The sequence below is a fragment of the Heteronotia binoei genome, chromosome 10 (assembly GCF_032191835.1).
Source record: "Heteronotia binoei isolate CCM8104 ecotype False Entrance Well chromosome 10, APGP_CSIRO_Hbin_v1, whole genome shotgun sequence".
NCBI lineage: Eukaryota > Metazoa > Chordata > Lepidosauria > Squamata > Gekkonidae > Heteronotia > Heteronotia binoei.
The window spans coordinates 50,998,236-51,016,014 of NC_083232.1; the positions used below are offsets into that span (position 1 = coordinate 50,998,236).

General features: G+C 40.4%; 1 protein-coding gene across 1 annotated transcript in view; it reads left to right on the forward strand.

Moving 5' to 3' along the window:
• Positions 1 to 384: 384 nt before the first annotated feature.
• Positions 385 to 17,779, forward strand: part of AHR (aryl hydrocarbon receptor) — a 79,355-nt gene continuing 61,960 nt past the window's right edge. The window contains exons 1-2 of the mRNA XM_060248607.1: positions 385 to 1,181; positions 10,448 to 10,635. Of these exons, the coding sequence (XP_060104590.1) occupies positions 1,126 to 1,181; positions 10,448 to 10,635 (244 nt within the window). The 5' untranslated portion in view covers positions 385 to 1,125. The remainder of the gene's footprint in view (positions 1,182 to 10,447; positions 10,636 to 17,779) is intronic.

Below are 17,779 nucleotides of genomic sequence, written 5' to 3' on the forward strand. Positions count from 1 at the left end.
CTTCATTTTCTCTAAAAATCGAGGAAGCCAAGTTTTAAGAACACCACAGCAGCAGGCACACCCCGCAAGGGGCTTCTTTCGCTCATCCAGAGGGTTCAAAGAAAAGATTTAACGATGTTCGGCAGCTGTATGGAAGACACTCCTGAGCATTTCGTACGTGAAGAAGCCTTTCATGGGTGACCCGAGGGACGCCGCCTCTTATATGTGCAAACGAGTACTGCTTCTCGCTGCAAAGTTGTGTGAAAACCCAGCGGCGCTATGCCTCGAACGGAACGGTGTGCAGAAGCCGAGCCTCCCGAAGAGGGCCGACTCTTCCACGCTCCACCTCGTCCGCCGCCTCACAAACTCTGTAGGCTGCCTCCCCGTAACCTGACCTTCCCAACATGGCGGCGCACCGCCCCTTTACGCTGCCACCGCCCGAGCCCCACAGGGGCCTCCTCAGTGAGCGGTGGGGCGGGCGCCGGGGGAGAGAGAAAGAGGGGAAGCGGAGGGTTGGCTGCCTAAGCGGGTGACTTTGAGACCGCGGCTGTAGCCAAGAGGCCCCCGTTGGCAACGACTAGGACGCGGCTGCCGGCGCCAAAGAGGCAGCGGCGTTTCTGAGGGGGAAACGACGAGGCTTCGCTCCCCGCCGCCTCAGGCGGTTTCTTGCTGGCGAGAATAGGAAGGGCAGCTGCCTGGGGAGCCACGGCTGCCGCCTCCGCACCTGTCTCTGAGCCGGTGGCCGAAGAGACGAGGCAGAAAGGCGACGTGTGGGAGTCGCCGGCGCCGCCGAGCACCTGGTTCGCTCCCCGCCTTCCCTTCCCTTCCCGCCCTTCCTCAGTCGGCTGCCTCTCAGGGGAGTCCGAGCCGGGCCAGCAGTGGGACCCGTAAGGCGACGAAGAGGAGGGGGCGCAGCGGCGGCAGGGCCGGGAAACCGCGGGTGGAGCCGCGACCTGCTTCGTCCAGGCAGACACCCGGAGGGACCTTTCTAAGCCGTCACTGACGCACTTGCTGGTGGATCCCCTGTCCTTCCCTCCCTGCGATTTCTCTCTCGGTGTGTCTGAATCCTGGGTGGGAGGAAGAAACATCTCTGCGGCAGGGGCCGGTGGCGCGAAGAGGAGCTGGAGCTGCAGCGTGGGCTGCAAGATGAACCCCAATGTCACCTACGCCAGCCGTAAGCGGCGGAAACCCGTGCAGAAAATGTAAGAAAGGCTGGTGGTGAATGATAGGGCGTGCGTGTGTGTGCATAAACTATATGCATTCTTGCGAGAGAGGGGGCTTCGGGGTTGGTTGGTTCTTGCGTTTCTTCTGGAGCTCCTCTCGCTTCAGGGTACAAATCACTCGCCCTTTCCACGCCAGAAGCTTCCCGTCTCGCCCGGCTTCTCTTCTTCCCATTGATGTGCTTCTTGCAGCGGCCTTGTCTCTTCTTTTTCTTTCCAACATCCGCATTGCAGCTTCTCTCTACCTTCCTTTCCCTATTTGCTTTTCATAACTTTTAGGACGAGTGGGGGGAATCAAAATTAAAGGCCTTCGTGAAAAACGGCACCCTTCATATGAAGGCACCTTTCGCTTCTCTCTGGTTTTTGGGTGGTGGTTGGGGAGTAAGGAGAGAAGGACGGCTGGGTCGCAGTGTGTCCCAGCATTCGGAGATGTTGCTACATGTGCAAAATCTCTTGGTGGCCTGAGTTAGCCGTTTTGCGCAATCTGTATGTCGCCCCTCCCTTTCATGGCTTCCTTACAAACGCTCGCAGTGACTGACTCGGTGTTTGTAAATAATTTGGGAGGTTCCAAGGGAATCTTTTAGCCGCTTATTTTGAAGAATGGCTTCAGAGCAATCTCTCCCCCCCCCCCCCCCTTACCACCGAGATCCTATGGCTCAAGCTTTCTGTTTTGGAGATTTGCCAATTGTTTCTGGAAAACCTGTCCCTGAGTCTTAAATAGGCGATCTGTGTGTGTACACACTGAGCACTTTTCCTGCAGATTCGTCAGCTGAGACCCGGTACACATTAAGCCCTGATTCAGGGCTCTATTTTTACAAAGCTCTGATGACCCACTTGAATTCAAGCAGCTGATTAAAATCAGAAGAAGGAGGGGTGGGGAGGGAAATGAAAGAGAATGTGTCTTTAGTATTGGGCTCTTATGCAGGCCAGGCATTTAAGGTGATCACAGTAGCTTATGTAAGTTTAAAATAATTTTCGAAAGGCCACATGGATCAATGTAGCCTTTAGTTTTTGCTATTTTACAGTTTGTTTGTGTGGAAGGCCAAAATGGGCCCTCTCTGCTTCTACCTGGAGTTGTCCATGGCTTGAACGTTAGCAGTCATTCTGCATCAGAGAAAGGCTGGTTCCACTGATGGTTGTCTGCTGGTATATGTACCATTCATTGTAAAAATATTTCAAGGATGGCTGTAAATTTGTTATGAGGAACACAAAAAGAGCCATATATTTGTAACACTATCCACCCCTTCTTCTAACAAAGTATTAAGACTTGTACTTTTTCAAACAAGGCTCTTATTTATTTATTTACATTTCAGCAGGACATCATATGCATTCTGGGGCTTTATGCTTTCATGTTTTCAAATGAAATATTCTGTTCATAGAAATAGTTGGATGCAATGAGTAAAATTAATTCTGTGCAATTGACTGGATTCTGAGAGACACCACTAAGATTATTAGAATTGAAACAGTTTAGATATAAAGAAATTAACAGTTTTAGATCGTTTTCTGTATTCTTTGTAGCAGATAGGAAAAACATTTTAAATACATATTTAGTGTTCTAATAGGATTTCGGGTGAAATATTTGTTCTTTAATGTGAAGTAACTGTGCTGAGTTTTGTATTTTCCAAAAGGACTTCAAGGTATACTAAATGTAATTGTCTGGGGGGGCGGTCTGTAAGTTAACAGTTTAAAAGTTTATAGCATATATGTAGTTGTTCCAGACTGTAATGTCTGAATTTTTCTGTTAAAACTAGTTTGCTACAAGTATAGTGATTTAGTCAATACAAACTGAATTGTATAATGTCTGCAAAATGGTGTTGAGACATAAATTTTTTAAATACCATAATTTATTTGTTTGTCCTAACATGAAAATGTCCAATGTTGATGTTGTGGGTGTAGAGTAGAAGTAATTGCTTGAGACTATTTTATCTGCTTTCATTAAATGAAATTTGTCTGTGCTTATTAAGCTGTGTTAGGAAGAACATGTTCTGTGTTCTCAGGCCTGTAGAGCAACCGTGAATGCAAATAAAAAGAAGAGCCATGAGCTCAAAGTTTACTTTAGACGTGACAGTGGTTGGTTATGCAACACTTGCGGTTAAGTAACTTGTTGTAGTTTGCTTTGTAAGCTAGAGTGACTGCTGGCATCCATTTTTAAAAGTTACCTTTTTGTAATAATTTCTGGAATATACAGAATAGTCCTCATAGTGACTATGAACCTAGAGATCCTCTTTCTTTGATAAGATAAAAAACCAAACTCTAGAGTGCTGATCTGATGAAGTACCGTAGTCCTTCTGTTTTTCTTGTGAAATCTTGAAAACTTATGCACAAGCTTCTTTAACTTCCCTGTAGCTTCGTGGGGTATAGACTTTGTTTGCTCTGTAATAGTAGACTCTTGAAGTTCACATGAAAAATGTTCATAGCCAAGTCAGACTGATGGATGTAATTCATAAGTAGACCTCCTTTTGAGATATGCTGCCTGTTTATAAAGGAGGAATAAACATAAGTGTTATTAAACCAGACAAGAATGTCTTCCTGTATCTGTACTATAGTATACAAACACAAATACTATACACAAGTGATAAATGGGCATAAGGAGAGCAAAGTTAGGCTTTGGGGTAGCCTGCAGGAGAGTTTCAAACTAAAGTTGTATCTGTGTTTTGGACAGAACATGTTCTAAAACCTTGTAGCTTTAAAAGGGGGGGGGGGACCTGTTTTTGGTCTAACAATGTATAGTTATGCTTTCCATTCCATCAAAGAGAAACATACTTGTATTGTTACTGGTATCTAATAGTTGTTCTTGTGTAAACTTACCTACCTTTTTAAAGAAGTCTGAGGCTTAGAATCTCAAAATAATATTACCTGCTCCTTTCTCAGTGGCTGACAAAGTACCTAATTGTTTGTTAATGGGTATAAAAGAAACACTATGCAAATCTGGGGTAAAAAAATAATGGTGGAAAAATAGGCTTATACAGTCAGTATTTCAATTTTGGGTTAAATTGCTGCTAAATTAACGCTTTAGAAGTTGGCAGTCAACCCTTGTGTAAAGCAGCATTGGTGTGTACAGTACACCACTCTGAGAGGTTTCTTACAGGGATGTCCCAAACAGTGACTTCAGTGTAAGTCTGCTTAGGATGGCACTTAAGTTCTAACCTTTGGATGTTTACTTGAAGTAAGTCTCATTGAATTAAGTGAAACTTATTTTCGAGTAAATATGCAGAGGATCAGGCTTAAGGCTGCAATCCTAACTACATTTATTTGAAAATATATGTGGATCTTCTCCCAAATCTCTTCTGTAAATGTAAAGTAAATAATGCCTCTTGAGTTTTGTTTTCTATTATAGTAGAACAGGAATGCAGAAAGTAGCTTTGTAAGAGATCCAGTGTGTTTCTTGTCTCGTTTCCCATATTTGCCAAGTTGTTTGAAAAGACTGATTTCCTTTAGGAAGTTCTCTGTGGGCATAATCTAGGGAAAAGACACCATATTGTGATGCAGCATTAGTGTGATATTTTGCTGTTTCATGGGTAGTGATTACTTATTTAGATAGTGAGTGAGGAAAGCCTCTGGTTTTTTACAAAGCTTGTTTGCTTCACTTAAGAATTCAAAATAGAACTTGGCTCACATGTGATTTTCTTTTGTCCCTTTTCCTTGCTCCTGCAGTACCAAAATGATTATAGATGTCACCATCTAAATTTTCTCTTGTAGGGTTACAAGTTCTTCATGAGCATAAATAGGCATTTTGTACCTGCTCAAAAAGTACAATTATTTGGCTTGTCTTGACTGTCTGGCACATAGGCTTTTTGCAGTCTTTTTACCTATGCCTACCAAGAGTATGGTGCCTCCACAGGACACTAAACTTAATGTTATTCAAGGGGCAAAAAGTCTGTTTTCACTAGTGCTTTACTGAGGGGTTAGATTTGGGAGCTTTAGCTGGTTGTAACACTTTCAGTATCTTGCAACTGTGTGCTGAAGATTCCCTTAACTGACTGTGGGATGCAACAAGCTCCTGTGTGGATTCAGTGGTTCATCAGATTGATTTGTTTGTTATAGTCCAGAAGACTCAGGTGCTTCCCTCCCCTCACTTTTTTTTTGCTGCTTTCCTCTTCCCTAACTTAGTGAGCCTCACTGCAACATGGTTCTGGGATTTCCAGTTCTAATTTGCTTTTTTTGCCTTTTTTCCAGGCTATTCGTTTTTGGTAACTTTCATTGTCTTAAGAATTGAAGTTATAATGGTCCCTTTTGATTTCAAAATGTATATTCAATGCACATAGTATCAACAGTTATTTTAGATGTTATTTCATGACAATAAGATACTTAAAGGCTTTTTTTATGAAGGCATATACTAATTATTATTTGATGCTAGAGATTGTTGGTCATTGTTTTTAATAGACTTGGACAGCTTTTGTTTTTTAAAAAATGCTCTTTATTACACTTACCAGTAACTTCTTTCATATTTGTCATGTGTTGTTAATGTCACTAGATTACAAAATTTAAATCTTGGAACTTCTCTGAATCTCTTAAATTCATATTTTTAACACATCTTCATATTTGGAGATTCACTTTAAAAATATGTGTACAATGGCAGGAAGCAGTCAGGACCTAGGAGAAGGCTAAACAATAGTAGTGTAAGTACAGAATTTTCAGAAGCCTCAGAATTAGTAAGAATGAAATATGCATTTTTCATTTTGGCTGGATAAAACAGGTTTTGAAAAGGCATTTAAACTGGTGGCCTTCTGTTTCAGTAAAACAGTATTGATTCCCCCTCCTGCATTGCTACTTAATATAAAAATTCAATTCATTCATGTATGGCAGTGTTTATTCCCTTTAAAACATTTTGATGCCACTTTTCCACCCAAATAGGATCCCTAAGCTAAGTATGTTTTTTTCTGCATCCCATTTTCACATATTTGAACTAAATAGGTATGATCTCTCCCACCCCCCCAAGTGTTGAAGTGCAATATTACAGATTGGAATAAATGTAAAAGAATAAATAGGAGGTGTGTGACTATACCTGTTTAAGTAACAGCACTACTTATCAGGTGATGATGAACTTATTGGGCATTATAACTATGGTAATAGGTATAGTTTGGGAACAGCATAAAATAAAGTGCGTTGATGTGTTGCTAAGTGAAACATATTGCTGTCTTCAGATTCTATATGCAGTTTGAAACAGTTCAGATTTTAAGAGCATCTGTTATATGTGAAACTGGGAATATCCTCTTATTATTTGGCAGTTTTTTTTGTTTTTCATGCATTTGTTGCCAAAATGGATTTATATTTGAATATAATTTTATCTGAAGACATCAAAACTCTCTAAATCTTTTCTTTAAAAAGATGTGTTGATGCAGTAGTCATAATAAATAATCATTTGCCCTTAAGGAAAGCTATCTTGTTGAGATTAGTCCTAGGAAATTCAAGGTTCATAGTTATGGCCTTTTAATAAACACAGTACATTACATTAAAGCCACTGATGTGCTCACAGTAAGACTCCTGATTTTGCTCTGGATACCCAACAATTTCTGGTTTTTGTTCATAATGTTCTGTCAGCTCCCTACAGCTCTGTATTCCTGTTTCTCTTGAGCTGTCTCTTTCTGTCATAATAGATAGAATGTGTGGTCTCTTGCTGTGAGGGAAGGAAAAAGAGTAGATCCTTGGAGCATGCATCACAACATCATTATTACAGTTGAGTTGCTTAGAGATTTTAGCTGAATCTTCATGTTTAGCAGAAGATAGAGTGCTGTAATAAACTATCTAGTACATTACAAATGTTTAGATCCTGGTTTCAGGCACTGTGTGTTGCCATCATAACAACAAACACAAAATGTAAGTACAGCTGAGTGAGATGCAACCAATTTTCAGTTAACTCTTACACATCCACAGGTTGAATTTTTTCCAGGTTAGCTATTTTCTGCTTCCACTTTTTGCTTTGTAAGCATTTTTGTCTTCAGTATTGAGGGCTCTTATGAAGTGGAGTAATCTAATCTTACATCCTAATTCATTTGCCTGCATTCATTCAAATGTCATTCAACTTGTAGTAGCTGAATGACAGTTGCTCGTTTTGCATTGCAGAAAAATTAGTGTTTCATTTGGCGTATCTAATCCACTAACAGAAAAGGGAAATGGAGACATTGTGACAAAATCTTTGATATAAGACTGTACTTCAGGGAACAGTAGATTTACCAGTAGTCCCAATATAATAATTCTAACTATTGCAAGGTACATTAATAGTTATTATTCTTGTAATTTTTTGCTATATGCTTCAGTGTTGTTGTTATTTGAACTTGCTTAATCACTCCATCCTGGCCTGTGCTGGGCTCTGGGCAATGTACAATATGGATTAAAACAATATACAAGTTAAAAATAGACAACAGATTAATTTAAACTCTTTGAGATCTCAGATGGAACCCAGTAGGTTTGTTTTTACATTTTGGACTGCCAAGTTGTTGTGTTGAGGGGAGGAAATCATACAAAACATCTGAAGGGGGAGTAGGAAAGGAGATGCCAGCAGAACGTCAAACCGTAGCTGCCCCATCTAAAGACCTGGCAGAACGTCTCTGCCTTATAGGCCCTGCAGAATTGCATAACGTCCCACAGGGCCCTGATGTCATCTGGCAGAGAATTCCACCAGAATTTTATGATCTGAAAATCCAAGTTAGTAGGCTATTAAAACTGCTTAGAATGAACTTGGTTAAATCTCACTGCTTACATTCAAGTACTTCAGTTAATTGAAATAAATTAGATTTCTGTACATTCTACATAGATGTTAATAGATATGTTAAGGTCTGATAGTTCAGGTATTAAACACTGTACAAAATATCTAGTTTATTTGAATATAATTAATAATTAACCAATGGCAACGAATTATATTTCTTACATTATTGTTTGATAAGACACAAAGCACTGTAAATAATATCTTGCCCATCTTTTAGTATTTCTTCATCTAAAAACCTGTGAAGGTTTAAGGGGTACAGAATTAGAATGAATAATTGCTTTTAGATTCTCTAGAGGGTATTGTTGCTCCATTATTTATTTATTTTAGTATATTTAGAGACTGCCTTTTAATTAAGACTCGAGGGATACATTCACATCAGCACTTTTTCCAATTCTGTACCTTGTCCTGGGGCTAATTTTTAATGTACATTTTTGTACATCTTCCTCCCAGAATTATTTGTCAATTTGCATAACCCTGAAACGTGCAGTAACTTTAAGAAATAAGTGGGTGTGTAGAACTTGAAGCGAGATTGGAGAGTAACTATATTCAGCTGCTGCTAAAACAAAGCACAGGACAAAATTAATAAGATGTGTAGGTGAACAAGAACAGTTATGCAAACAAGTAAGAATGTGGTATGCATTGACTTTTAAAATTTTAAATCATTTGTTATCTGCATACCTGAGGAAGAAATCTGTATGTAACTACATGAGCCCTGTGCTAACAAACTGAAGTACCATTAGACAAGATGAAGAGATGGATCCAACCATTCTCCAAGAAACAGTCCTCCAGGAGAAGAGCCGCAAGTTGGAAGAAGGCTCCTTAAATTGGAGGAAATTTAAACTTAAGTACAACCCCCCCCCCCCCGAGCAACGTTTATAGACTTATATATTTCAATAAACAAACTTTGCTCAGTGTACTGGTAGGATAAAAGTAGGATCTAGTCCAGAGATTCTTTTGGTAGGTGGTTCAACAATGATTATGGAAGAAGAAGAAGAAGATGAAGATATTGGATTTATATCCTGCCCTCCACTCCGAAGAGTCTCAGAGCGGCTCACAATCTCCTTTACCTTCCTCCCCCACAACAGACACCCTGTGAGGTGGGTGGGGCTGGAGAGGGCTCTCACAGCAGCTGCCCTTTCAAGGACAACCTCTGCCAGAGCTATGGCTGACCCAAGGCCATGCTAGCAGGTGAAAGTGGAGGAGTGGGGAATCAAACCCGGTTCTCCCAGATAAGAGTCCGCACACTTAACCACTACACCAAACTGGCTTTCCTAATGGAGGCATTATTTGGCCTGTCTTGACTGGTTCCATTCAATTTTTAAGGATAAGGCTTTCAGTTTGGGACTGTTACTGTATCTGCTTTTAGGTTACAGTGGAATCTGGAACCAGAAATTCCTTTCATCAACTTCATTTGGTGCTCCACTGTGCCTTCTAATTGCAAAGTAAATCTTGCTGCAATCCTAGTAACTTTCAGACTGAACAGCTACTATATGTTATGATGGAATGCCTTTGAAAAGAATTTGTAATCTTCATCTGGTCTGAAGTGCCAGGAGCTAGGTTAATTGGGACTTCTACAGTAAACATATTACACATGTGTTTCTTTGACGTCTAGTTAGATTTCAGGAACAATTCAAATGCTGGTGTTGGCCTTTAAAGCTTAAAATGGCCTGGGGCTTGCTCCCATGTTGAATTGTACTTTTCTTAGTATTGTCAAAGGTCCTGTCCAGGTACAGCTGCCTTTGGAGATGAGGCAGGAAAGGGGTCTGGTTCCCAGAGCTGAGAATACTAACCCTACAGAAATCTGTTTGAGTAGGAAAAGCTACTGATGCCTCAGTAAGGATTATCATAAGTGTGAATTGATACTAGACATTCCTTGTCCTAATAAAGGACATGTGATACCTAGACACATCTACAAGAGTTGCTTGTAGAGTTGCTTGTAGATGTGCAGACAGGAGGGCAGATTAGAGGAAACAAGAATAATTGCTAGTTCTCTTTGGGCTTCAGTTTAATCCCAGTTCACATGTTCCTGTTGCTGTGTTTGTGTAGTTGCTTGAAACTATAATTGTGTACAGGTGGCTTCATTTGATCAGCTGTTCATATTGTGGCTCCCACCATGTTGACTGACTGTTCAGAGGTTGAGTGGATGCCATGTTATGGTTCGAATGACTAGAACCTCATAAAGCTTGCCACTTGTTGCAGTTTCTAGCAGTCACTCTCGTGAACTGGAATTGAGGCACTTATTAATGTACTTTCAAGTTATTTGCATTATTTTCAAAAGCTTGTTAAAACTCCAGATACTAAAGAATGACGATGCTTTTGCTTGTATGTCAGGAGCATGACAAAGAAAGCAGATCTTCCCTTCCCTTTTATAGCTTATATCTGAGTGGAAGGCGCTTCATTTGGGATTAAAAATGTATTTAGGAGCTTCATAGCCTTAAATTAGTGTTGATTGTTCTCATGCAATAACTGACAGATCTTTTTATTTATGATTGTATTGATATTTTAAAATGTGTCCTTACACTATTTTTTTCTCTAATGACAGAATGAAACCTTCCCCACCTGAGGGAGCCAAGTCAAACCCATCAAAAAGACATAGAGACCGACTGAATGCAGAGTTAGATCGCCTGGCTGGTCTTCTGCCATTCCCTCAGGATGTTATTGCCAAGCTGGATAAACTGTCTGTGCTCAGGCTCAGTGTTAGTTACCTGAGAGCCAAGAGTTTTTTTGATGGTAAGTAATTTGAGTTTATTTTCCTGACAGTAAATGTACTGTACTGTTAATTGAAGTATTTCTGTGCTAAAGGACTGAATGTTGAGTATGTCTGTAAGTCCAAAATGTTTTTCTTTATAACGCAATGCACTGCAGTGCCTTAAAATGTTAGAAGTTGTGTTCTTAATGACTTGTTCAGAGTTTTATCACATCTTTAGGTGGGCTTCAGAATATTGGCTGCATTCAGATGTCCTGATAAAAAAACAGACACAGGTTGTTGCACAAACCTAATTAATTTACCAGAGATACATAACAGGTGACAGTCCATTCGTAAATCCCTGTTAGTCAACTTATTTTCCTTCCTGAAGCAGAGTCCCTGGTGCTAGCCTAAGCTTCTTTGCATTGTCAAGCTATTGGCAAGGCCTGATCATGTATGTAACACACTTGCTAATAATTGGCTGCAATAATTGAGAGAGAATGTGGGAAGAACTCTAGAGCAAGCCTTGCCACTGTCATCCCTTGCTTGCAGTCGCCTGCTTGCTCTTTTGAGTAAGTGTCATATCTTGTTATTGTGAAACAAAGTGGGCATCCTCCTCCTCCTGTTTTTAACATGTTCTCTAAACTTGTTTCTCAGAAAATAAAAAGTTCTGAAGAAACACATGATCCTGTCCAGTCTCACTTGCACCCTCTCCAAGTGTGTGTGGGGAGAGTGGTTTGAAGCATGAGCTTTCTTATGAGAAAGAAGGCATAGCAGTAGATGGGTTGTGAACTCCATGCAACTGTAACAATGGGACAACTTTTAATGCGGGGGTGTCAAACTTGTTTGTTATGAGGGATGGATTTGACATAAATGTCACTTTGTTGGGCAGGACCATGTGTGCCATAAAATGTAACACGAGGTACTTGTAAGCCAAAATACCTTCAAAATGTGGATGGGGAATTGTCAGGTGGGCACCTGGCTTAATCAGGATCTTTTACCTATGTATACAGGGTTCCACATCCAGAAATTAATGCTTAAAAATATTAGGGACTTTAAGTAAAACAGTTAAAATTTATTCTAGAAAATATAGGCTTACATACAAGGTAAAATACTCATAAAATCATACAAGCAGTCCTAAGAAAAATAGAGAGAGAGATAGAGACAACATATGGGTAGACAAACAGGGTGATAATTACCGATCGTAGTCTTCAAGGAAGGCTCCAATGGCAATGAAAGAGGACGGGGGAAATGGGACCCTCAACAGGCCAAGAATCGGGGATGGATATGGACAGCGGAGATAGGGTACTGCTAGATTCACACATGAGTGGAGCTGGGTCAGAGGTTAAATAGACTACCTTGTACCCTCAGGGGATGGGAGATACGAGGGAGGAGAGAGGGGAGGCTCTGCAGTGACCATAAGGGCTGGATTTTTGCAGTAGCCAATAGCAAGTTGATTGGTAGCATCTAATTGGGTACCCATAACTGACCAATGAACAAGCTTGGGCTCGGGTTACCTGATTGGCTGTACAGGTAACCATGGGCCACAGGGGAGGCTCCAAAATGACAGTTGGGGAGAAGAATGGGAGAAATTACTGGGTGGAGGGGTGCTTAAGACTATTAAACTTATCTAAAAAGGTGACAATAGATGGCCAAATTATTGCCTAGATAACACCCGGTTTACACAAAGGAACTTGGCTCTGGCTGAAGATGGTCTTCCTCTTCTGTGTTCTTCTTGCTACCAGTCTTTGTCCTGGGTTCCGTTGGACAAATGCTTGGGCAGTCTGGCAGGATCCACCCTCGTATAAGCTTGATGGTTCCATGGGTGGGTAACATCTGTTGCGTACGTGTGCTTCCCGCTGTGCTGAAATGAAGTCTTGGCACTGCTGGAAGATAGCTGGTATTAGCCTCCTAAAGTGGATTCTGTGGTCAAGGCTGAAAACCACATGGCCTGGATAGCTCCTGATGGTGCACTTTCTTCTGCTCCAAAATAGAGATGGCATTCGCCCGAAGCGGCTGAAAACCATCCGTTCTCCTTGCTGGGACACAGAGTGCTGCTTTAGCGTTGTGGCTGTTAATATTCATAAGTCCTTTCCAGTCTTATAGACAAACCCACATCCTTCTGGCAGATGTGTGAGAGCTCTGTCTCCAGGCACTCTGGCAACCAGATGGGTGACTACGATGTTCTGGAAATTAGGGGCATTTCTTTTCATACTGGAGATATAAATTTTATAAAGGACGCAGGCAAACCCAATTAAAATATTTTTATTCAAAATACAAACATACTATAAACATAAAAGCATTAACAGAGCTCTGCTGGATCAGACCAGACGTTCATCTAGTCTAGCATTCTGTTTCACACAGTGGCCAACCAGGTCCTCTGAGTATAAATAAGGACACCCCATATACAAGGGCATTACAATATCAGCTGTTTCATTCTCCATCCCTTTCCTAATCATCCCTAACTTAAGAATTTTTCTTTTTTCACTGCTGCAGTACACACTGGGTTAGAACATAAGAGCATCCATGTTGGATCAGGCCAGTGGCTCATCTGGTCCAACTCTCTATGCTACAAGTGCCATTAGGAGGTCCACCTGTGGGGCCAGAACTCCAGAAACCTTCCCAATGTTGCCCTCCAAGCCCCAAAAATACACAGCATTAACCTGGAGAAAATGGCTACTTTCAAGAAAGGATTCTCTTGCATTAGACCTCCCCCCCCCCAATCTCCAGGAAGTTCCCATAGAACTACTTTTCTCTCACTCCTTCCCCCCTTTTTCTTTATATTTGTGTCTAAAAGAAGCTGAGGAATTTTTCTAAAGAGTCAAGCAGGGCGGGGCTTCAGTGTCTTTCAGCCATCTCAAGACCGACAGAAGCAAGCTACAAAGCAATGATATGCATATGAGCTAGATTAATTTATTTATCAAGACATTTATACCTGCCATAGTCAGTCTCCAATTGGAGCATCCATAAAATAGTGGGGGGGGGGCGCTGTTAGCCTAAACTTGTTCCAAGTCTTTTCAGCACTCAGTTTCACTCCCCTCCCCCAATCAGAAATTGGGGGTGGGGACAGCGAAACTGGCTGTGAAATGGTATCAATTTGAGTGGTCCCTTTTGCTTCCTCTTAGTGAAAGGGACCGCTCAAATGGCTGCATCCCATTTCCTTTTTTTTTTTTTTTTGAACCAAAACATCATTTGGGGATGGGACATCCCTGCCCACTCCCCAGAAGACCTCTGCTGGCAAGGTAAGCAGCCCTGGCGGCCCTAAGTAGGGAGTAGATATAGGTAGAAACTCTGTGTGTAGGATTTAAGTGTTGTGTTTATCTGCTAGCCTTGATTTCTAGGGAAGAAGCTGTAACTGGGCTTTGAATATACGAGCACCCTGTGTGGTTCTGTGCAGTGTGTGGCCAAAGAACATCTAAAAGTCAAATTCCTAATTGTTAAGCTGAGAAATCTGGTAAAGTTTTAATGTAAATCAGAATTAGTGTTGATTAAAAATGAATCATTGTTAATTTAAAGATGTATTCATTCACTCTTCTCAGGTATAGGTATAAATGTTGCTTATCTTAATTTGTGATGCACTTTCCAGGAAATTTCAACATGCAGTTGTATACCTGCTGTGTAAAGCCTGCAATGCCTACAGTGGACCAAATAGTTTAGAAATGCCTGTGAGTTCCCATACTTCTTCAGACATTGGAACAAAGCTACAGCTTCATTGCCTGCTGCTCTCCTTTCTTCTAAGTTTGCAGTAACCCCACAGAAATCAACTCCAGCCTGTTCCAGCATACCCTGCTTCTGTAGTCTGCAGTTCAGTAGGAACTGTTTGCCAAGACTAACAGACAGTGAAACTAAAAAGTATACAGTGGCCATGCTGCTCTTCTTATTTTAAATGTAGAAATGAACATTGTGGCTTGGTCTTAAGGCTTGAGCTAGCAGGCTCTTAATAGTTTGCTGAAGTGAAGGGAAATGCTAAATGAATAACAGGATACAAATGAGGGGTGTGTGAATTCCTGAGGAAAGCAAAATATAAACGTACACTCATATGATCGTCTTTGAAAGGAAACCCAAGTTTTTACAGTAACAATAGATTTTTTTTAGAAAAAACTTACGTTTTCCCAAGTTTAAATAATCTAATTGGGAAGTTGATTAGTCAGACACTGAGAGGTTCACTTGGAAGTATATTACATGGTATAAATTGTATGGAAATAAAGCTATTTTATGAATTGTTCAAAGGTGACTTAGAAAGTTTATTGTTAGACTGTAATACATCATTTAAATGCTAATCTTACTAAGTGGGCTTAGTAGGATGTAGCCATTTAGGATGACATTGTCAGTTGTTGAATTTATCCATCCTTAAGAAACAGCTGAATTAAGAAACTCACTTAAGTGAATATTGACTCTTCTTCAATCTGGCTTTTTCCTTGCATCATCTGTTTTTCTTTTCAGTGAATTTCAGTGTGTATTTTGCTTGAGATGAGGATGACATTCTGGAACATTAGGGATCATGGGTAGGAGAGTATCCCAATGTTCCAGAATGTCGTCCTCTTCTTAAAGCAAAACGAATATTAAATTCTGTGTTTCATATTACATGCCTGCAGTATGTTGTTTTGAGGAATATTAAAGATTAACATTTATATGCAAAACTGTGTCTATGGAAGCTTTTTGTATAATCTTCAGTATTACTTTATGAATGCTGCTGGAAAAGTGCCACAGAATATGGCAGCTGACATTTTTTTGTTTAGACATTTAGTTTACAAAGTAGTCCTAAGCTGGTCTACTCAGAATCCTATTCAGGTCAATTCAGTGGTGCTTACTCTTAGGAAAGTGTTCTTAATATTGCACTGCTAGTGGTCCAAAATCTTTCATTGTTCCAGAGCTTTGTCTGAAACTGTGAAGGCAGTAACCTCAGAAGTGACGGATTAATAAATGCTTCTGCTTTTTGAAATTTAGCTGGTTTGAAGGATAATGAGTTCTGCACTTTTCCCCCAGTGTGGGTTAACATTTTATGGAATTTTTAAACATATGTTGGCTTTTAACTTCATGTTTAATTACAGCATATTTCCTAAAGCTAAGGATAGGCATGTAAAACTTCATAAAAATAGAGGTTAAACTTCCCTTTCATGATTTTTTTTTCAGTTGGTGTATTGAACCAATGTTGAAGATGAAGCAAGAATGTGAATTTTTAAAAAGACATATTTTTGTATGTTACAGACTGAGTTGTGTTGCTCCATTAGTTGTCATGTTTCATGTGCGTGGTTCATATGAAACATTTAGTCCATTTAATTATCTGTCAGGATCCAGAAATGTATAAGCTGTCCCACAGCATGGATGAACATGGATTGCACCTGTAAGTTCTTGGAGAGTGCATAGTTAGTGTATCTGGGTGATGCAATGTTGATAAAAAAATCATTACACTACAGCTTCTTTTCAACCTTTAAAAAAATTAACCTTTTAATTTTGAAGTTTTGAGGACATTGTTGAGGGTGTTTGAAATGGCTGTTTATGATTTTCACTGAAATTATCAAATAGTTGTTTCCTAAGCATAGTAGCTTTTTTCTTTAAAGTAATTTCTTACTCATTAATACAGAAAGCATGTTTAAACATGTGAATAGCATTATTGCCAACAGAGATTAGTAGGATTGTGAATGAATCTCTTCTAGAAGCCAACTGAAAAAAGCTTTGTCTTTTTCCTAAAAAAGCTTCTGTACTGAGTTATTCTCCTGGCTTTTAGTTATAACCTATGTCTTAGACAGTCTACTGGAACTGACTATTCCAGGTGGTATATTTGCAAATGTATGCTTTGAGTGCTTTGAGTTCTCCATTCAAGGCAGCTTGTGCTACTGTGTACTTTTCAATATCCCTAGAAAAACCATTTTCTCTAGACGAAAGTGGTAATAGGTGCCATGTGCCTGTGCTGCTGTTTTGTTTTTTGCAGTTGTTTAGTGCAGGAACTTCAGCACTGATATTTTGAGTGGCAAGTGGGTATGCAGTACCGTCTGATTCTTTTGGAGTTAACAAACTGAATTCTTTCATGTACACAGCCTCACTTTGTGTAGATGGTAGTAGCTAGTAAAGATCCACATCATGTTGTTGCAAAAAGCACCTATAAATGTGTGTTAAACATGCTTTCAAATATTTGATTTATTTTTTGCATGCTGGTTCGATCGATCCTAGTTCTGTAATCTGAAAAACTAGGATAGATTGCCTGCCTCCGTGTAGTGACCATGGTATTCCTTGATGGTCTCTCACCCAAATGCTGTCCATATCCTACCCTGATTAACTTCTGAGATTTCATGAGATTGGGCTAACCTGGACTATTCATGTTGGGACTAGCGGATAATGTACACCTCTATAAATTCTGTGGGATATGCATTATTGCAGATTAATGTACTTTTTGGTACCTAACGAAAGGTACCTTGTTGTTTGAGACTTCAGGCTAAAATGGGTACATTCAGCTTAAAAAGTAAATATGTTCTATATCCAACAAAACAAGGTTCTGCAACCTGTATAGCCACAATGTAAAGGTGGAACACTTTGACCAGTTTCGCACTAGGCCTTTTCTGGGTAGAGAGCCTTTTTGCTCCCGGCGTTTCTCTCCATTTTTGCACAAGCTGCCGCGGAGCTGCAAGTTGGTGTGCTGCTTCTCCCTAAGAGGCGGGGGGCATCTTGGGTGTTTCCCACCGTCCAATCAGGGAGGCAGGAATCTTAAAAAACCTTCCTCTTCCTGTGGCTGTGGGAACCACCCCTCTCTCAGTTCCTTTCAAATAGCAATAGCACTTTTACTAATTTAATTTAATTAATTGATTAATTTTAAACTCATTAGAATTTTTAAATGTTGGATGTAACTTTGTTATTATATAATGCTGTTAGCCGTCCTGAGCCTGCTCCGGCGGGGAGGGCGGGATATAAATAAAATTATCTATCTAATTATCTATCTTTCCTGCCTCAACAGGGAGAGCAAGGCTCAGGATAGGTTCCTATCCCTTTATTCTTTATCTCTTTTATATCTCTTTAAAAAAAACCCCCTTTCCCTCCTCCTTTTTGGTTTTATCTTACCTCTAACTAACTTCTTAGACTACCTTGCTGTCTTTCCTCCTTTAACGAGGAGAACTGCACCGCAGCGGCTCAGGCACAAAGCCGTGGCGCGAAGAGATGGACCAGCGTTCCAAGGACGTCTTCATGGAAGACAAC